This window comes from Mirounga leonina, unplaced genomic scaffold, assembly GCF_011800145.1.
Source record: "Mirounga leonina isolate KUSES-001 unplaced genomic scaffold, KU_Mleo_1.0 Mir_92, whole genome shotgun sequence".
In the NCBI taxonomy this organism is placed as follows: domain Eukaryota; kingdom Metazoa; phylum Chordata; class Mammalia; order Carnivora; family Phocidae; genus Mirounga; species Mirounga leonina.
The window spans coordinates 12,744,663-12,766,699 of record NW_023270852.1 but is presented as its reverse complement, the minus strand read 5'-3'; the positions used below and the strand labels follow the sequence as shown (position 1 = coordinate 12,766,699).

Genomic DNA, 22,037 nt, shown 5'->3' with positions numbered 1-22,037 from the left:
TTACAACTCTGCTCCATCTCTAGGCATCAGGGGCCTCATGTGACAAACAAGGAGGCTGGATCCAAGATAAGCTCCAAGAACCTTTCTGGCTCATGGAGCCCTTTTCTTTCAAGGAGCTCCAGGCTCATCACAAACTAGACAGTCTCCTGCTGGTGGGGTGAACTCTAAATGAAAAAAACTCCTTTCTTTTTCAGCACATTCTGTGTACTAGGCTAAAGACGCCATTGCCAGCCATCACAATAGCAGGCAGAGTAGAAACCCTCATTTTTTACAGAAGAAGAAACAGGTTCAGAGAGGTTATAAATGTCTTGCCCATGGCATGGAGCTACTGTGCAGAGGAACCATGTTTGGGCCACAGATACATTTGATTCCAGAGTCCCAGTTCTCCCTCTCTCTGCCACTCCTTACCTCACGCAGAGGAGAGAGACTTATGATCGTAGGAGGGGTTGACCTCCTTTAGGGGCCTTGCAGAACTGGGCATGAGGCTTCTCCTGCTCCCATACAGGAGCTATATTAGCCAACATGTGTCCAGATGGAGTCCAGCCTACCTTTCCATTTAGCCCCCTACAGCCCTGGGACAACAGGAAGGGGTTTTGCGTCCCATGTCGCAAGTGTACTCAAGTGCAGGAAGGGACTTCTCCTGGACCAAATAGCACACCAGGTACCAAGCTAGGAAGACCCAGATCCAGACATACCCACAGCTGCCCATCATCTTCCCCACCTGGCCCAGCATCCTTGTCCCTGCCCCAGTTTTATTGCTGTCTTCCTAGCTCCCCAGCTCTTCCCTGTCCCAGACCAGCCGCTGAGGAATGAAGGCCTGTCCTTCAAAGGTCACATATTCAGTTACCCATACATGTGCTCTGAGACCTCCCACCTCGTTCCAGTCTCTTGATGGGATTCAGGTACACAGCTATGGACCAGACCCAGTCCTGCTCTCTGGGAGCTCCCTGCCTAGTAGATGGATGGAAAGGAGACATGATAATAGTTGATATTTTTGACTTTATGAGCCAGGCACTGTTCTAAAACATTTACTTGTATCAATTTATCGAATCCTCCCACCATCCCTGTGAAGGTGGTTATTGTTACTGCCTCTGTGTAAGAGGAGGAAACTGAAGTAAAGTGAGAGAAGTGATTGGCTTATGGGCATGCAGCTGGCAAGAGGGAGTCCAGGATGGGAGCCCAGGCAGTTCAGTGCAGAGCCTGCAGCTTCAATAATAACTACCACGCAGCTAGGGCCAGAAGAGAGAGGTAGATCTGCAGGGAAGCCTTCACAGGAAGGGAGGGCCCAGCTCAGGGTTTGTGGACACAGCCGCTTCTGACATCTCTGCAGAGGTACCTCTGATGCCCTTCTTGGCCCAGAAAGAGGGAAGGCAGCTACTGACTGAGATACAACAAGCGCCACCTCCAAGTTGTTACCACCTCCATATAAGCCCTGTCTACCCGTCCCCTGCTGCTGTCACTCCACTGACTACCTTCCTACAGCCTCTGCCAGCCTACTACCATTTCTGAAGTCTGTGCCCTTGGTTCCATTGACCAAAGCTGCCATCCGAGAGTACTTAGATTTATGCTTATGGGCTTCTTGTGGACAGGGACCTTGTCTTACTCACTCCAACCACTCCCAGAGCACACAAAGTCAAGGGAAATGCTTTGTTGAGTAACTTAATTCAACAGTAATTCAGCATACCTTCTGAGAATAACTGAGGAGGTTCTAGGTGAACAGAGTGGAGAAGGGCTGGCAGCAGACTCCTACTGTGCAGAAGCACAGGGGCATGAGGCATCCTGGTCTGTCCAGGGAACTGTAGCTGCTCAGCACCGTGCAACTGCAAAAGGGAAGTAAGAGCAGAACAGTAGAGGTGAGTGGGTAAGGTTGGCAGGGACCAGTTATGATCCCAGGCGAAGGAGTGTGGGTTTACTTGTTAGATCATAAGGAGCCTTGAAAGACTTTAAGCAAGAGAGAAACATGGCCAGATTCTCACTTTATAAAGATCCTATAGACAACCATGAGAGAATGGACTGGAAAGAAGAAGGGGAGTAGCAAGGAGGCTGTTGAAGTATCCAGGCTAGATGTGGGGACGCCTGCTCGAAAGCAGGGCCTTGGGCTGGCCAGAACTCCCAGAAGGCCGACTGTGCAGGACTCAGGGATTGAATGTGAGGGGAGACGGAGGGGCCGAGGGTGGCCAGCTGCAGGATTTCTGGCCTGGGTGACTGGACGGCCGCTGCTGCCTTCAGCTGAGGCAGGGAGCCCAGGAGTACAAGCAGCCAATTGGTGAGGAAGAAGAGGAGCCGAGGTTTGAAATTGCTGAAAATGAGATGCCTGAAGGACGACCAGGTGGAGGTGTCTAAGAGGCCGGCCATCAGTTGGAGAAGTCTAGAGCGCAGGACAGATCTGGACTGGAAGCAAAGATTGAGGAATGTGTCAGCACAGATAGGGTAAGAGAAGCCACAGGAAAGGATGAGATCTCTCAACTAGGGGGTGTATAGTATGCAGAGAAGAAGAGAGGGCTAACACAGAGCCTTGTGACCTATCAGGAAAGTCAAAGAGGGAATGTGGTTCGGTGTGGGGCAGAGGGGACACACAATACACAGTCTCTGCCTCAGTGTTCATGAATGAGTCAGGGAGGCCAGCAGCAAAAAGCACTTCAGCCCACTGTGGTACGTGCTGCACTAGGATAAGTTGTAAGGGCACCTGATCCAGTCTCGGGGCATGAAGGAAGCCCCCCCATTCCCACCCAGCTCAGTTCTCCCAAGCCCGAATGCTCTCAGTAAAACCCCAGGTGGCCCCAGAGCTGGCCGCGCAGGGCAGAAGTCTCAGGAGGACACTGGCCCCTGCCAAGCCTGCCCCTGTGCCTTCCTCCAAGGACAGAAGCAGTGGGAAAGCAGCCCCTACAACCCTGGGGTAGCAGTCACACCCACCCTGTCATTGCTGAGGGGTGGCACAGTGACAGCTCCCTCTCTGGGGAGGACTCTTTGGCAGTCCTTACTGCCAAGGACTCTGAGGAAGAGGAGACATGAACCCTGTGAAAGTCACCCCTTGGGTCAGTCGTACACCGTGTTTGCTCCCCTCACCCACCTGGGACCCATCCCCAGGCCCAGTTAAAAAAAACAGGGCTTTGATCCTGGAGTGGAATTGCCGCTGGTTGTTGTTCTGGCCAGTATAGCAGCGTGTGTACTCCGTCCTCGGGAATGAGCTCTGCGAGGAGTGTCGTATGCATACATTTGGACACATTCTCTCTCTCTCTCTCTCTCTCTCTCACACACACACACACACCCCTCTGCAGAGACCAGGTCCCCAGAACCAGAATTGCCCTCAGTAGATTCTGTTGATCTGTTACTCATAATCAGGGACGCCAATGGCAAAAGCTCAAGAACATCCACATGCACCCTTGCCTTCCCTTCTTCCCACCCCAAGGCAGGGACCGAAATCAGGACCTGGACCTCAAGGCCCCTTCGAATTGATCCCCTTGGAACTGACACTTTCTAAGAGGCCTGAGGAACGCCTGGGTGGCTCAGTCGGTTAAGCATCTGACTCTTGATTTCAGCTCAGGTCATGATCTCAGGGTCTTGAGATTGAGCCCCTTTCGAGCCTCGTGTTGGGCTCCATGCTCAGCAGGGAGTCTGCTTGAGGATTTCTCTCCTTCTGCCCCTCCCCCTGCTCACGTGCTCTCTCTCAAATTAAACAAATCTAAGAAGCCTGTGCCAAGGGCCAGTATAAAGCAAGGCTAAAAAGCACCAGGTACCATGCCCAGCATGGAGTAGGTACTAAGTTAATGCACATCCCTTCTCCTTTTGCCTCTGGGGGCCAGGGCTGGTCTGCCATTGCTTTGGCTTTAGAAGCAAGGACTGAGCCTGAGTCAGGTCCATACCACCAGGGAAAGGGAAATGCTTGAGGAGGACTAGCTACCAGCTGAGGCTGGGGCAGGCAGGAGCAGACAGGTTGGGGTCAGTGACGTGTCCTCAGAGCCATGTCCTCTGGCCTGGCAGGAATTGTGCTTGGTGGGAGGAGTGCAGTAGGACACAAGAGAACACGAAGCAGGGTACCTGTGGTGCAAGGAGAAGTGGCCCGTTGTTGTCCACTGTTGTTACTCCATCAGTTCTGCTCAGCGAGGCCCTGACCGTTGCTTTTGTCATAAATGACTGTAAAGAACTGTTGTACAGTGATACAGCCTTGTTGTTTGCTGAGTGGGTGGGAGCTCCTCGCCCTTGAACTGCGTGGCCCCAGATAGCTATACTTCTCTCTTCTCTCATTCTGTCTCTTCTCCCTGCTGTTGCTCCTTTTCTCTTTCCTCAGTGCATCTGTCTCCAGTATAGATGCTTTCTTTCATCTGTGTCGCTTCTAGAAAGAGCTAAAGATTCCAAGGACTCTTCCCACATTGGTTAAAGGAGGAGCCTTATTTTCTATCCCTCTCTGTCAGGCAAAAGGATGGCTTTAAGTTGCAGAGATTATACCTGTTTCAATTCATCTCATTCATTTTGATACAACAAATATATATTACATGTCTGCTGTCATAACAACAGTTCGGAACATTAGCACAGCTTGGCTGACTAAGGATTTTTAACCCACATGACCATATTAGTCTTCACAATGGCCATATAAAATACCCTCCTCTGAACTCCTGCAGTGACCTGGGCTTCCCCTTATAACACTTAACTCAATGAATTATCATTCCTGGTTTCTTGAGTGTCATTTTTTTTTAAACAAGCATGTTGGGGCGCCTGGGTGGCTTAATCGTTAAGCATCTGCCTTTGGCTCAGGTCATGATCCCAGGGTCCTGGGATCGAGCCCCGCATCGGTCTCCCTGCTCAGCGGGAAGCCTGCTTCTCCCTCTTCCACTCCCCCTGCTTGTGTTCCCTCTCTCGCTGTGTCTCTCTCTGTCAAATAAATAAATTAAAAATCTTAAAAAAACAAAAAAACAAGGAACCTTGTTTAAAAAAGAAGAAGAAGCATGTCAAAGGCTCAGTGAGGCCCCAGTGCCCCAACACAGAGCCTGGCCCAGTTGGGCTTCCAAGAAAGTGCGTTGGATGGATGCATGTTTAATCGGGCTGACTTTTGGGGTGCCAGAGATGAATGAGGGGCACTGATGGATGATAAACAGAGCTTCAGTCTTGACTGGAGTCACTCTCAGCCGGTGGAACAGTTGCAGCCCAGGGCAGGGAGAACCGGGAGGAGTGAGCAGCTGGGGGTTCTGGAGAAACCTCCTGGAAGAGGTGTCCAGGCTTAGCACTTCCTGACTGTGCAGTCATGGTTCTTTCCCAGGGCCGGCTGACGGATGGAAAAGGGAAGACCATCGACTGCAAGGATGCCATCTTCATCATGACCTCCAATGTGGCCAGTGACGAGATTGCACAGCACGCGCTGCAGCTCAGGCAAGAGGCTTTGGAGATGAGCCGTACCCGTATCGCCGAAAACCTTGGTATGGCACACGGCCTGAGCTGTCTGGGCACCTGGGCAAGTACCCAGACCACAGCACGGCTCCTGGGGGCAAGGATGACATCAGGCAGGAGGCCACATCTGTCACCTTTCTATTTGGAAACAAACCTTCCAACCCCTCCTCCAAGTCAGAACTCAAGTCTTGGTCCTGACTCTTGTCCCCATCTTTCCCTCCTTCACACAACTGCTACACTAAGGAACCTCAGGCTTTGTATTTGTAGCACATAGAACTGGACGGGACCCAGGAAGTGCCCAGTCCAATCCTCTCATTCAAGTAGAGACCAGGCTGAGACCTAAAGAGCCTGAGACCATGACCAGGATCACACAGACCATCGGGGGCAGGGCCAGAGCTCTTTTCATGAATGGGCGCAAGAGGCAGGCACAGTTCCCAGAGCTCCCTAGGTATGGGGAGTAGGCAGTTTATGATTCTTTTTCCACAGGGGATGTCCAGATTAATGACAAGATAACCATCTCAAAGAACTTCAAGGAGAATGTGATACGCCCCATCCTGAAAGTAAGAGGTCTTTGTCCTTCCTACTGGAGTCTCCGGTGGGAAGATCCCCTTAGCCATCCTTAGTCTTCCCCGCTGGGGTCCAGTAATTCCCTTTACCCCTTCTGGGTCACAGAGCTCACCCACCCCTAACCCGGCCCTGCAGGCTCACTTCCGGAGAGATGAGTTTCTGGGAAGAATCAACGAGATTGTCTACTTCCTCCCCTTCTGCCACTCAGAGCTCATCCAACTTGTCAACAAGGAACTGAACTTCTGGGCCAAGAGAGTAAGAGCAGGAACTGCCCATGGGTGGGGTTGGGTCATCTGCCCATTGGAAATCAGGGAACACGGGGTTGGAAGCACCACCACCCTAGAGGCATGGAGCACAGTGGTGTGGGACACTGACCCTGGGGGCACACAGTCACTCACAGTCCCGGGCCTCAGGCCAGAGTGGTGAGAGATGGAAAGCACTGGGCCACATGTGGGCATGCTCGTATCTGACCTATCTCAGGCCAAGCAAAGGCACAACATCACACTGCTCTGGGACCGCGAGGTGGCAGACGTGTTGGTCGACGGTTACAATGTGCACTATGGCGCCCGCTCCATCAAGCATGAGGTGAGCACTGGAGCCTGAGAGAAGTAAGGCACCTCCACACCTCCTTCCCCCCATGCCCCCGCCCCGCCCTGGGCTCCCAGCCTGGAATAGTCCATACCCAGAGCAGATGCCCCTTCAGAACCCAAACCAGAAGATGATCAAGTAAAACCCTGGTCCTGGAGGATAAGCAAGTATGAACCCCTGCCAGGAGTGAGGAACTAAGTTGGGAACCTCAGAAACTGACGTCATTGAGTCTTTAGCGTAGTCCTGCAAGCTGTGTGTGGTTAGCCCCACTTTGCCAAGGGGGAAGCTGAAGCTCAGAGCTTTCTGACTTGACCTGGCAGTAAGTGATAGAGCCTGGGCTCCAGGCCACGGCCCCAGCAGTGATGAGCTCTTCACCTGTCACCTACAGGTCGAGCGCCGTGTCGTGAACCAGCTGGCAGCCGCCTATGAACAAGACCTGCTGCCGGGGGGCTGTACTCTGCGCATCACTGTGGAGGACTCAGACAAACAGCTGCTCAAGAGCCCCGAACTGCCCTCACCCCAGGCTGAGAAGCGTCTACCCAAGCTGCGGCTGGAGATCATCGACAAGGACAGCAAGACCCGCAAACTGGACATCCGGGCCCCACTACACCCTGAGAAGGTGTGCCACAACCTCTAGCTTCTACCCACCTGCCTCTCCATGCCCTCAACATCTAATAAAGGCCCCTCGGCTGTGGCATGGCAACTGACCTATCTTCCCCTCATGCCCTTTCCCTCCTCTCCACCCAGCCTGAGGCCTGTTTACCTCCTCATAGCCCCCGGAAGACCCCTCCTCAGCCTCAAAGTCAAAAATAGGGATTTTGCCTTCCCCTGGACCTTTTATTATGGGCCCAAAACTTGCTAACAGGTCTCCAAGGGAGGGGCTGCCTCCCCATCCCCTTCAAGGCAGGGAAGAGAAGGAGGTCCCTTATCTCTGTCCTTCAGCATGATCCCCATGGTCTATAGTCTCTGGACCTTTATCATGGTCCCAGAAAGCTCTGAAGTTTGGCCGCTGAGAACAGATCTGCCTGGGAAAAGACGGGGACCAGGCTGTGCCCTGCCACCCTCTGCTGGCCCTCATGCAACTGAGTCCCCAGAATGTCTGCACAGATTGTGGAGAAAGAGTGCAGAGGCCCAGGCACAGAGGTTGTGCAGTGTAGACTGTAGCTACCTCTTTCCCATAGCTTAGAATTCCAAGGAGAAGGGACCCATAGAACTCCTCCTCCATCCCCTGCCATATGGTGGCTGTTCCCCCTCACCACACATTCTGGTGTCAGGCCAGACCATGTTTCTCCAGCTCTGGAACTAAGCCAGTATAAGGCACCTCGAGGAGGAAGGCTGAGTGGGTCACTACGCTGCTCTGCTCCGGGGCTGGACAACAGTACCAAATGACCAAGCAAGCTCAGCTCTACGGGGCCTCCTTCAGGAGACGAACACAGACATCGGGGAGCTGTAGGGAGAGAGAGCATGAAATCAGGCTGTGCCCAGGTGGCCGTGGAGTCTGCGTCAGCTCTGTCTATACTGCTGTCCCAGCCGACTTAGCCTGGAATAAACCGCTCCCAGGGCAGTCTGCCTGTTGGTCACAAAGCAGAGGGTCTGCACACCATCCCCCAAGGGCATACCACAAATGAGCCCCGTTTCAGGCCCGGCTTAGCAGGACACAGCGAGGCCTGGTGCCTCCTTGGGCACCATCAGTAGTAGCCACCATTGATGAACACCCCGTCACCCCGCAGGGCCTTTTGGGATCCCTCCTTTTGGTGTTGGCTAATCTCTTTCAGGAAGCAGAAAATAGAGGCAGGAATTAAAGTCCCTTAGGTGAAGGCAGAATGCCAGAACAATGTGGTGGGTACGAGGCAGTCAGAAGTCAGGACATGGGCTCCAGCAGATGCTCCAGCAGTCACTGTCCAGGCCCTCCGGGAGCTGTCTGCTGCTCCCTACCTCAGTGACTGCTGTTCTTTTTACTCCTGCTCCTCCTCCTACTATTGCCACTACTATTGCTACCGCTGCTGCTACTCCTGCTACTGCTAATGCTACTTGTTTTGAAATCATTATAGACCTACAAAAAGTTGCAAAAATAGTTCTCCTGTATCCTTCACCTCACTTCTCCTAATATTAACATCTTACCAAACTATAGTATCGTTATTAAAAGCAGGAAATTAACACTGACACAGTACTAACTGTAGACATTCAGATTTTGCCATTTTCCCCACTGACGTCCTTCATCTGGTCTAGGGTCCAATCCAGGATCCCATGTTACGTTTTGTCCTGTTTCCTTTGTCTCCTTCAGCCCCTGGCAGTTCCTCCACCTTTCTTTGCCTTTCATGACCTTGACACTTCTGACATGTCCAGGTCAGTTATTTTATAGAAGCTCCTCAGTTTGGGTTTGTCTCCTGTTTTCGCCTGATTAGATTGAGGGTCTGCAGTTTTGGCAGAACTACCCAGAAGTGACGATGTGCCCTTCTAAAGGTGCCTTCTAGCGGGGGTGATATTAACTTGGATCATGTGACTGTGGTGGTATGTGTCAGGTTTCTCCACTGTAAAATTAATGGTTTCCCCTTTGAAATTAATAAGAATCTTGCGGGGAGATCCTTTGAAGCTGTGTAAATGTCTTATTTGTCCTTAAACTTTTGCTACGAATTTTAGCATCCTTCGATGGTTTTTGCTTACAAGTATTAATGCTGTGTTGGCCTAATGATGACTTTCTGTTTACTTATCTCATCTGTATTTATTAATTGGTATTCTGTAGGGAAGAGCTATCTCTTTTCTCCCATATATTTATTCAATAATTTATTTATATCAGTATAAACTAATGGATATTTGTTTTATTCTGTGGGTTATAATATAATACTATGGTAGTTTATTCATTGCTCATACTGGCCCAGATTTGGCCATTGGGACCGCTTTCAGGTTGGCTTCTGTATTGTTTTGGCATTGCCCCCATCATTTTTTTAGCCCTTCCTTACTCTCTAGCGCCACAAGATGTTCCAAGCTCACTCATATTTTTCCTGTCCCAGCCCTGGCATCAGCTGTTTTCCCAGATAGCTCCTGGTCCCTTGCACTCGAGAACAGGCACTCGGTGTATTCATTGATACTGGAGTGTCATTCCTTCTAGGCCCCTTCTGCACACAGAGCTAGGAAATAGGTGTATTCGTGTTAACACGCACATCTGAATTTATTACTGTATCTATATGTATATTATTAAAAATCGTGAGCTCACATTGATACCTGCAGTTCCAATCCAGTACCATAGGATTTGTGGCTATTGTTATACTCTCCTGTTCTTTTTCTCTTCTTCTACTATCTCCTTTTCTTCTCCTTTCACTCTGTTGGGTGTTCAGACCTCCCTTAAAGCTCTAATGCAGTCAGTCAGTGACCATCCTATATGGAACATTCCTAGTAGATAAAGTTCTTATCCCTGGTGATCAGTCTTTGGTTCAGTCAGCTGTGGCCAGGAGCAGGAGGCATATAACTTAAGACCAAATAACTTTTGTATTAGAAAACCCAATGGCCACCTTCCTAAGGGGAGAGGAGGAGATAGGGTAGACCCTCAGATTTTGAGGGACTTAAGTATCACTTCTACAAATTCTTAACTACACCTCCTAAGGGATGTCGGCCCCTATGTTATGCTTCCATAGCATCCTAGGCAACATTCAGTTCACTTGCATTACTTGTTCTGTGTCTGTCTTTGTCACCAGAAAGCACTGTAAGCACCCAGAGGGCAGATACTCGGTTGTCCAGCTCACTGTCCTATTCACAGGACCTGACACAGTGCCAACATGTGACAGATGCTCCAGGTATTCGGATGGTTGGGCGTGCCCTGCAGTGAGCACAGATCTTCACAGCGGGTCCCAGGACAGAACAGTGTCATTTATTCACTGAGCACACGTTTGTCATGTTCTTGTGGCCAGCCAGTAGGATCTGCCAGGATTGGACCCTGAGCAAATGGGGCAAAGCAAGACCCAGAACCCATATTGAGTATCCTGGAATGCATGAGACAGGGCTTGAAAATGAAAATGTAACACCTTTATTATTCAAAAAGAAAAACTCAAAGATGCGTGGTGATTGTTCTAGAAATTTAGGAAGGGGCATCTGGGTGGTTCAGTTAGTTAAGCATCTGATTTTGGCTCAGGTCATGATCTCAGGGTTGTGAGATCGAGCCCTGTGTCAGGCTCCACACTGGGGACAGAGCCTGCTTAAGATTCTCTCTGTCCCTCTGCCCCGCCCCCCCCTCAAAAAAAAACCAAAAAGATTTAGGGGAAAAAAAACACATTTAAGCCATAAGAAAATAGAAAATAGACCAATAAAGATAAAACTTGAAGTTAAAAAGGAGAAAGGGTAAGTAGAAAAATGACTCTTTGAAAACACCAGTAAAATAGATAAAACCTCAGCCTGATAAATAGGAAAAAGAGGAAAAAAGTGTAAGATTAGGAATGAGAAATCATGTAGATACGGAAAAATTCTAAATAATTTCAGGAGAATTCTGTGGCACCAAATTTGGAAACAGAGCAAATAGGTAATTTCCCAGCAGGCACCCAAAACATACTTTGAATAGACCAATTAATTACCAAAGAAAAAATCAGAAAGGTGATTAAACGTTTATCCTTCTAAAAAATCATGTTCTTTTACTTAAACTTCTTTTATTGAGATATACATGGAAAAATATGCAAATCACAAGTATACAGTTCCACTGAATTGTCACAAGGTGAGCACTATTTGTAGCCGTCATATCCAGCCCAACAAATAGATGAGTTATAATTTTTCATTTTAATTTAACTGTCTGGGTGTGGAGAAAAGAAGAAAGTGGTGGAAAATGAAACTAGAGAGGCAAGTTTCCTGCTTTCATAGTGCCTTGAATGCCATCCTAAGAGAATGAAATGACCATATTTGTGTTTTCAAAAGACCCTTTGTTTTGGGGTGACTTCTGACCAATATGCAGCAGATGGAGTAGTTCCAGGCAAACCCCCTTCCCACCCTCAAACATGGAAATAGTGTGTAACAAAAACAACAAAAAGTTCAACACACAACTGGGCTTGAAACTAAAAATGGGAGATCCCAAGGTGCCAGAAATGAATGGGAACCCAAAAGTCCAAGATGTGTGAAGTGGAAGTTAAGGAGTTTTGTATAGACTTGGGACCAAGATATAGGCCTAATAGCTGAGTGCTAGGGCTTCAACAAAGACAGGAGTCTCAAAGGACCACTTCCTTGTGAAATAAAAACTAGAACACCACTCATTGATCTGGTGATCAGTAGGGAAATAAAAGAAAATCTACCATAACTCAGGGATGTAAGTAGAAAGAATCATCTACACAGAAACTTACACATTTGCTGTGTGTGCAAATGTGGTCCAAATTCACAATACCCGAGTGTTTCTGGGATGTCACAATGAAAAATTGACAAAAAGCTAGTCCTGGGCCAGTGAAGGAAACAAAACTGTAAGGATAGTCCCATAATCAAATTTTCACAAAGGAACCTATGAAAAAACAAGTCCTATTTAAAATGAGATTACAGGGAAAAATTAGAAGAAGAGAGAGGAGAAGAAACAAAGCAAAGAAAGGAACAAATGGGAAAATTTGCACTCCAGGAATTGTTATAAAAGAATCTGAGGGGCACTGGGCTGGCTCAGTTGGTGGAGTGTATGACTCTTGATCTTGGGGTTGTGAGTTTGAGCCCCATGTTGGATGAAGAGATTACTTAAAAATAAAATCTTTAAACAAAATCTGAGTTTAAAAGTATATTTAAAATGTTCAGAGAGGTCTTCTGGGTGGCTCAGTCGGTTAAGCATCTGCCTTCGGCTCAGGTCATGATCCAGGGTCCTGAGATCGAATCCCTCATGGGGCTCCCTGCTCAGCAGTGAGTCTGTTTCTCCCTCTCCCTCTGCCCCTCCCCCTGCTCATGCTCTCTCTCCCTCTCTCTCGCTCTCTCAAATAAATCTTTAAAAGAAAATAAGTTAAAGTGTTCAGAGAAATAAAGGGAAGACTAGAAACCATAATACAAGAAAGGACAGTATGAAAAAAGAATAAGTGAATTTGATTAAACCTCCACTCCAGGTTGTTTCCTCAGATTTAGTTCTGTGTTTTTTATATTTAAACAATCTTCTGTATTGTTGTGGTCCTAATCAATACTAGACATTAGATACTAGGACCACTCAGATTCTTAAAGAACAAAGATTTGGGTCACCCACTGGGCAAAGAACACTCATGATCTAAGGAGATGACATAGGGCAAGGGGAATATGGAATGTGTAGGAGAGGAGGGAAGTCACCAGAGTGCCACCCCACCTACTCCTACCTCCAGTCCACAGTCAGTTGTAGAAATAAGGATGCAGCCTCGACCACAGTCCTGGAATTATTTGCTCACCATCCTCTAAGAGTCATTCGGGTCTAATCCCACCATGCCTCACAGGTTTATCACAGTAATCCCAAGAGTCTGAACCTGATCCACCACCACATCACAAACTGCTCCCCTTCCCAACCCTTCTAATATGCCCTCCAGTACTTCCATTCTGTAATCAAATTCTGTATAAGCACCTTCTCATTGGAATGTTTGCTTCATCTCTTCACCTTAATTGTCCCCTGAAGGCATTGCTTACTTTGGCTTTCCCCTAAGAGGCTGCTTCCCCTGTAGCCCTCTGAGGTGGAGGCTGCTTTATTGTCAGAACCAGGACATGAGCCCCCCACTGCTGCTCTGTGATTATTTCTCATCCTTCCTTCCAGCTTTTAAAATTCAGCAGTTTGACTATTCCAGCCCTTGTGTCATTGCCCTTTCTACTGAACTGTCAACTATTGTCCCTCATGCAGAAAAGATTTTAGCCCCTGTATCACTTTCTCTTTTTCCCCACACATGTCATCATTCTTGGTGGCTTTAACTTCCCATGAATGACTTATCCAACATCCTGCTTTCCTTATATTTAATGATCTTTTTCTGCCCCCACTCACTTAAATCACCTATGTCATGGTCACGTCCTAAATTTTATCAACAGTAACTGCACTTCCTTCAAAACCCCCATCCTTCTCTGGCCAGTCTAGTGTCCAGAGTAAAGAAAGAACTTTTACAACTCAACAATAAGACAACCTAATTGTAAAATAGGACAAGGGTCTGAATATACATTTCTCCAAATAAAATGTACAAATGGGCAATAAGCAAAACATCATTAACCATCAGGGAACAGTGCAAATCGAAACTGCAATGAGATACCACTACACACCCACCAGAATGGCTCTAATCAAACATAGACAATAACAAGTGTTGATGAGGATGTGAAGAATTGGGAATGGAAAATTATGCAACCAGTTTGTAAGAGTCTAGCAATCCCTCGAAAGATTGAACATAGAGTTTCCATCTGTCCCAGCAATTACACTCCCAAATATATACCTAAGAGACATAAAACACACCCACACAAAAACTTGTTACGTGAATGTTAAAAAGCAAAAAAGTGGAAACCAAATGTCCATCAAACTGCTGAATAGATAAAATAATGGTATATCTATACAATGGAATATTCAGCCATAAGAAGAATGAAGTACTGATTTGTGCGACAACATGGAGATGAACCTTGAAAACATGTTAAATGTAATGGAATCCAGGCATGCCTGGGTGGCTCAGTCTGTTAAGCATCTGACTTCGGTTCAGGTCATGATCTTAGGGTCCTGGGGTAGAGCCCCACGTTGAGCCCCAGGTAAAGCCCCGTGCTCGGTTAGGAGTCTGCTTGTCCCTCTGGCCCTTCCCTGCTCATGCTTGCTCTCTCTCTTTCTCAAATATATAAAATCTTTTTTTAAGAAAATGTAATGGAATCTAGTTACAAAAGGTTACATATTCTGATTTCATTTATATGAAAATGTCCAGACTGGCAAATCCATAGAGACAAAATAGATTAGTAGTTGCCAAGGAGAGAGGGGAATGGGAATGATTGATAATAGGGTTCTTTTTGGAGTGATGAAAATTTTTTGTAATTACATAGTGGTGATGGTTGCACAACTTTATGCAAACCAGTGAATTTAAACTTTAGAGGGTGAATTTTATGACATGGATTATATTAGGGTTTTTTTTTAAGATTTTATTTATTTGAGGGGCACCCGGGTGGCTCAGTCGTTAAACGTCTGCCTTCGATTCAGGTCATGGTCCCAGGGTCCTGGAATCGAGCCCCACATCGGGCTCCCTTCTCAGTGGGAAGCCTGGTTCTCCCTCTCCCACTCACCCTGCTTGTGATCCCTCACTCACTGTGCCTCTCTCTGTCAAATAAATAAATAAATCTTTTTTAAAAAGATTTTATTTATTTGAGAGACAGAGCACGCAAGCAGGGGGAGGGGCAGAGGGAGAATGAGACTCTCAGGCAGACTGTGCTCAGCACAGAGCCCAATGTGGGGCTAGATCTCACAACCCTGAGATCATGACCTGAGCCAAAATCAAAAGTCAGACACTTAACCAACTGAGCCACCCAGGCACCCCTTAGTTCTTTTATATCAAAAAAATATATACCTCAGTTTAAAGAAAAATTCTTTAGAAAATAAGCTTTAAAAAAAAACACACCAAAGTTAAATGTCAAGAGAATGAGAGGACAAACCACGGACTGGGAGAAAATATTTGCATATTACATAATCTGATTAAAGACTGGTGTCCAGAATATCCAAAGAACTCTTAAAACTCAACAGTAAGAAAATTAACAACCAGATTACAAAATGGGCAAAGATCTGAGCACACACCTCTCTAAAAAAATACACGGAGGGCAAATAAGCATGTGAAAAGATGCTCAACATCATACATCATTAATGAATCGCATATTAAAACAATACTGAGATACCACTACACACACGTTAGAAAAGCTGAAATCCAGAACCCTGACAGCACCAGTGCTGGTGAGGATGTAGAGCAACAGGAACTCTCATTCTTTGCTGGTAAGAATGCAACATGGTACAGCACACTGTGGAGCACAGTTTGACTGTTTCTTACCAAACTGAACATACTTTTACCATAGGATCCTGCAGTCATGCTTCTTGGTTATTTACCCAAATGTCCTGAAAACTTAAATCCACACAAAAACCTACACACAAAATTTATAGCAGCTTTATTCATAATTGCCAAAACTTGAAAATAACCAAGATGCTCTTTTTTTTAAGATTTATTTATTTTTGAGAGAGAACATGCACGCGGTGTGGGGAGTGGGGCAGAGAGAGAGAATCCAAGCAGACTCTATGCTGAGCATGGAGCCCAATACGAGGCTTGATCTCACAAGCCCAAGATCATGACCTGAGCCAAAACCAAGAGTCGGAGGCTTAACTGACCGCACCACCCAGGCATTCCTAACCAAGATATTCTTTAGTAGGCAAGTGGATAAGCAAACTATGGTACATCTATATAATGGAATATAATTCAGTGCTAAAAAGAAATGAGCTATCAAGCCTCAAAAAGACATGGAGAAACCATAAATTCATGTTACTAGTGAAAGAAGCCAATGCAAAAAGGCTACATACTGTATGATCCCAACTATATGACATTCTGGAAAAGGCAAAGCTATAGAGACAGTAAAAAACATCAGTGGTTGCCAGGAGCTTGAGTGGGGCAGAGAAGTGGAGCACAGAGGATTTTTAAGGCAGTGAAACTGTTCTGTATAATAGATAATGTTGAGTGCATGTCATTATACATTTGTCAAAACCCATAGAATGTACAACACAAAGAGTGGACCCTGATATAAAATATGGACTTTGGTTTATGATATATCAGTATTGGTTCATTAATTGTAACAAATGTACCACTCTGATGCTGATGTTGATACTGGGCGGCGGGCGGTGGGGGGGGCGCTTTCCAGGAGCGGGGGAATATATGGTAGCTCTATACTTTCCACTGAATTTTGCTATGAACCTAAAGCTGGTCTAAAAAATAAAGTCTGGGGCGCCTGGGTGGCTCAGTTGGTTAAGCGACTGCCTTCGGCTCAGGTCATGATCCTGGAGTCCCGGGATCGAGTCCCGCATCGGGCTCCCTGCTCGGCGGGGAGTCTGCTTCTCCCTCTGACCCTCCTCCCTCTCGTGCTCTCTGTCTCTCATTCTCTCTGTCTCAAATAAATAAATAAAATCTTTAAAAAAATAAAAAATAAAGTCTGTTAATTTTATTTTTTTTAGATTTATTTATTTTAGAGAGGGTGGGAGGAGCAGAGGGGGAGGGAAAGACAGAATCCCAAGCAGACTCCCCACTGAGCACGGAGCCCCACACAGGGCTCAATTCCACAACCTCGAGATCATGACCTGAGCCAAAAACAAGAGTCAGAAGCTCAACTGACTGAACCAACTCTGTGCCCCAAGTCTATTAATTTTAAAAAGTTAAATGAACTGTATTTTAATAGAGTTGTATCAAAGAAGTCAAGATTCATATTCTAGCAGGTTAAAATTACAAAACTGGTTTAGGGTCTTCCTCTGCCTGATTTCTGTGGCTTATCTGAACATACTCAGACACAGTATGGATGCTTACCAAGTGCTTGCTGGAAGAGCAAATCACTCAATAAGCTTTCTGTGGCATAATGTCACAATTTGGGTTTTTATCTTTGACAGTTTCTTCCCATTACGGTAACTCCTCATCCAGCTGGCTTATTCTGACAATTAAATATATAAAATAATTATAATGTCCTGATCACTAAATCATACCAGCTTAAAATCCTCAGTGTGGCAGTTAGCATCCCCAGAGCAATCTAAGAGTCAAGCAGAAGCAACACTGTCTTGTACGAGCCCAGTCTCAGAAGTAGCACACCATTAATTCCCACTATATCATCTTTGTTAGAAGTGAGTCTCCCATGGAGAACAATATGGAGGTTCCTCAAAAAATTAAAAATAGAACTACCATATGATCCAACAATTCCACTTCTGGGTATTTACCCAAAGAAAAACACTAACTCGGAAAGACATATGCACCCCCATGTTCATTGCAGCATTATTTACAATAGCCAAGATATGGAATATATGCAGCCATAAAAACAATGAAATCTTGTCATTTGTGAAAATGTGGATGGACCCTGAGGGTATTATACTAGGTCAAACAAGTCAGGGAAAGACAAATACCATATGATCTCACTTATATATGAAATCTTAAAAAAAAAAAAAAAAGAAAAAAAAAGACCTTATAGATGCAGGAAACAGTTTGTTGGGGGCTGGGCAAAAGGGCTGAAGGCAATCAAAAGGTATAAACTTCAGTTATATAATAAATGAGTCATGGACATCTAACAAAGAAAAAAATTTTGTGACTATAACAATGGATGTCATTTTGTGATACATACAAATATGGAATCATTATGCCATACACTTGGAACTAACAATGTTATATGTTAATTATACTTTGATACACAAAAATTTAAAAATAAAATGCCTGTGGGGCACCTGGGTGGCTCAGTCAGTTAAGCGTCTGACTCTTGATTTCGGCTCAGGTCATAATTTCAGGGTCATGAGACTGAGCCCTGCATTGGGCTCCACACTCAGTGGGGAGTCTGCACTGAATTCAGTCCCTCTGCGCCTCCCCCACTTGTTCTCTGTCTCTCTCTCTCTCTCTCTTTCTCAAATAAATATTTTATTTTTTTAAAAGAGTTTATTTACTTAGAAGGAAGAGCACAAGCAGGGGGAGCAGCAGAGGGAGAGGGAGGATCAGGCTCCCCACTGAACAGGGAACCCGATGTGGGGCTCAATCCCAGGACCCCAGGATCATGACCTGAGCCAGAGATAGACGTTTAACCAACTGAGCCACCCAGGTACCCCAATAAATAAGTCTTTTAAAAAATAATAAATAAAATAAGATAAAATAACTTGGAGAGCAGGAAGTCTCTAAGTCCATCCCAAACTTAAGAGAAGAATTAAACTCCACCTTTTAAAGCATCAAAGAATTTGTATACATATTTTTCAACCACTACACACACCTGGACACATCATATATCCAAAATTCCAAAAACTAAAAATAAAGAGAAAATCTTGAAAGCAGCCAAAGAAAAAAGACACACTATACGGAGGAACAAAGCACACTTCTCACCAGAAGCTCTGCAAGCCAGAAGACAATAGAGTAACATCTTTAAAGTGCTGAAGGAAGAAACTGTCAACTCAGCATTCCGTACCCAGTGAACATATTTCAAAAATGAGAGAGAAACACTCTTTCAGACAAATATAATTTGAGAGAATTCATTACCATCACACCTGCATTAAAAAATTTTAATGTTAAAGGAAGAAATGTTAAAGGAAGTTCTTCAGGAAGATGGAATATGATATCAGAGAGAAACTTTGATCTACATAAAGAAATGTAGAGCTCCATAAATGGTTAAAATGAAGACTGAACCCAGCCTTGTTTTAACAATAGTGCCCACTGCTGTCCACTTTCGCTTGGAAGGATCACAGAGCTTTGAAGGCCCAGAAAAGGATGTGTTGGTGGGCTCCAGACTGATGGGTAGGGTCTTCTCTGTGACCTAGGGAACCTTTGGAACCTTCACTGAGGGCTTGGATTTTCTTCAAATGATGGCACCACTGAAATCTTACTGCTTCTAGGGGCACCTGGCTGGCTCAGTTGGTAGAGCATATGACTCTTGATCTCGGGATTGTGAGTTCAAGCCCCATGTTGGGTGTGGAGATTCCTCTAAATAAATAAATAAATAAAATCTTTAAAAAAGAAAAATCTAGGGCACCTGGGTGGCTCAATTGGTTAAGAATCCAACTCTTGATTTCGGCTCCAGTCATGGTCTCAGGGTCCTAAGATCAAGCCCCGTGTGTTAGGCTCTGTGCTCGTCAGGGAGTCTGCATGAGATTCTCATTCTCCCTCTCCCTCTGCCCCTCCCCCTACTCATACACACTTGCTCTCTCTGTCTCTCTCTCAAAATAAATAAATAAATCTTTAAAAAAAAAAAAATCTTACCCCTTCCAGGAAGTCTCCATCAAAGAATTAGAAGATTCAGTACTGGCAGACCCCTAGGCAACAGTCTATTCAGCATTCCCCTTCTGATAGCAATGCTCTCCCTCACCCCTTCACACCATCCAAACACTTTTCAAGGTTGCTGTCATATTGGTCCATTCACTGCCATCCATTGCTCTCTGGATACATCTGGGTACATTTTACTTGTCCTAAGGTAACAACCTAATGTGACCCAAGCTGGACCAATCAGATTCCCTTCTCCCCCAGAAATTTTAAAACCAGAGCTTGAGAGAGAGCCCCAAGGCTCTCTAAGATGTACATCTCTGCAGCTGTCCATTGCCAAGTTATCTACTCTGAGGACTAGAATAATTGAAGAAATGGATTTGCTTAGAGTAAAGAACAGAGTGCAAGAGGAGCAGAGCTAAAAGATCAGAGAGAGTTACAATGGTGTCTGGGTCTCTGGTCCTAGTTTTCCATGAAGCCCGCCTGTTGTTAGGTCCTATAAGACAACAGAGTATCCCTAAAACCTACTCTCTTTTTCCCCTTTAGCTGGAGTTTCCTTCAGGTGGAATTTCTGTTTCTTGCAACCAAAAGATTCCCAATAATTTTGCTCTCTGCCTCACTGAGCATTTCACTTGAAACCCTTGTGACTATATATGTAGTGATCTGTTTACAGCTGGGATCACTTTAAGAAAGGTTGATGTATTAAAATACAAGTATACAGGAGTACCTGGCTGGCTTAGTTGGGGGGAGCATGTGACTCTTGATCTCAGGGTCATGACTTCAAGCCCCACGTTGGGGCTTTTATTTACTTAAGTAAATAAATATAAAAAAATAAAATACCAGTATACATACCTGAAAAATTAATGGACAAGTATTAATTACCCTGAAATTGTTTGCTCTACAAAAAGAACTTACTAGAGAAGATCCTTTATAGTTTGTATAGTGCTCTAGAAATAGTTTCAAAACCAGTGTGCCCATCACAATAAATTATAAAGAACAAAATGAATCTGCATGTGCCAATAGTGAAATATCTCCAGGAATATTACGGGAAAAATCTAGCCCATATACTATATGGTTTTATCCTGTGTATATACAATTTCACACACACACACGCACGCACACACACACACTTATAGGCTTGTTTTTTTTTTTATTTCTAGGAGAAATCAAAGTATTCACAAAGGTTACCTTTTGAGAGAAGGACTAGGGGAAGAAAGGAGGAAGACACTTTTATATTTTACTTTCTATTTCTTTACTTGTTTGAATCATCTGGCCTAATACATGTATTTTTATTTCAAGTTAGTGAAATTATAAACTTTTTTCTCTTAATACATGTCTGTACTCTATTACAAATGGAAACTAAATAGAGAAAGCAGAACTGAGAAAAATGAATAGCAGAACTAAGAAAACTAAACACCCAATAGCTACAGCGGGGATGTCAAAAAAAAAAGAATCAAATTCATACCACAGTACCCCAGAAAAGTTCAGGACTGTACATATAATTTATTTTTTAAATGCAGTAAGACTTCCAGGTCTCTTGCATCCTGGTCAGCCAAATACCCCTTTCCTGAAGATATAGGAGACTGAAGTGTTAGCGTGTGGAAGAAGCCAACCAGAGAGCCTTCAGGTTCAGGACCTCCAGGAAGAGCAAAAAGTGAGAAAGAAGAGCTGTGCCCAAAACCCACCCCAGCCGTTTCTGCCATGTAGCTTCAAGAGCAATGGCAGCCAAGCACATTTCCTTCTTGGGCAGAACCTTGAAAGATTTGTCTCTAAAGATACTAAATGACCCTAGAGAAAAGATCTGTAGAAGCAACATTTTGCATTTAAAAAAAAAAACAAACAAAAAACAGCTGAGTCCCTATCCAGTGACCATACAGTGAAACCACATTTCACAAACTCTGGACACAAACTTTTTAATACCTCACTCTTAAATATGAAAGGAAAAGAATCACCAGGCATGTAAGGAAAGCTTGAGCATAAAAGCCAAAAGTATAATCAAGAAGAAGAAAACTAGAAGGAAGCAAAAACAATACAGAAAGCAATAGAAGAAAACTCCCCCAAAAAATCTAGAGAAGAAAAAAATACCCAGAGAGGAAAAAAAAGAGAGAACATAATATAACCATGAAACAAAAATAAGATTATTTCTATAAAGGTAAAAATAACAGGACAGAGATAACTTTTGGAATTTTAAGATATGTTAGCTAATTTTTTTAATCTATAAAATAATTGGAAGATAAATGAGAAGATCTCCCAAAAAGTAGAACAAAAAGATATGGAAAATGTGAGAGAACAAATGAAGTTAGAAAAAGCAATTGAGAGTGCCCAACCTCCACCTAATAGGAGTTCCAAAAAGAAAGAAAAGATTAAGTGAAAAAATATATTATCAGATAAATAGCATCTTAAGAAATTTTTCCTGTTAAAAATTATTTTCCATCACTAAAGGACATGAGTTTTCAGACTGAAAGGGCCCACCAAATATCCAGTGGTTGAAAACAGATTCCCACCCAGGCATATCATCATGAAATATCAGAATTCTTGGAACATAAAGAAGATTCTAAAAGCTTCCAAAGGAAAAATAAATAAGCCACATATACAGAATAGGGAATTATAGTTACATCCCTCAAAAACAACATAGGA

General features: G+C 44.9%; 1 protein-coding gene across 5 annotated transcripts in view; it reads left to right on the top strand.

Moving 5' to 3' along the window:
- Window positions 1–22,037, top strand: part of CLPB (caseinolytic mitochondrial matrix peptidase chaperone subunit B) — a 162,215-nt gene that overhangs the window by 134,919 nt on the left and 5,259 nt on the right. For 2 of the 5 annotated variants that reach the window (XM_034995495.1, XM_034995493.1), the window contains 5 exons: window positions 5,255–5,411; window positions 5,869–5,942; window positions 6,085–6,204; window positions 6,430–6,534; window positions 6,926–9,750. In XM_034995495.1, the coding sequence (XP_034851386.1) occupies window positions 5,255–5,411; window positions 5,869–5,942; window positions 6,085–6,204; window positions 6,430–6,534; window positions 6,926–7,174 (705 nt within the window). In that variant the 3' untranslated portion in view covers window positions 7,175–9,750. Of the gene's footprint in view, window positions 1–5,254; window positions 5,412–5,868; window positions 5,943–6,084; window positions 6,205–6,429; window positions 6,535–6,925; window positions 10,014–10,229; window positions 10,688–22,037 lie in introns of those variants that run through there. The other 3 variants (XM_034995494.1, XM_034995492.1, XM_034995491.1) reach the window with 3 other exon arrangements.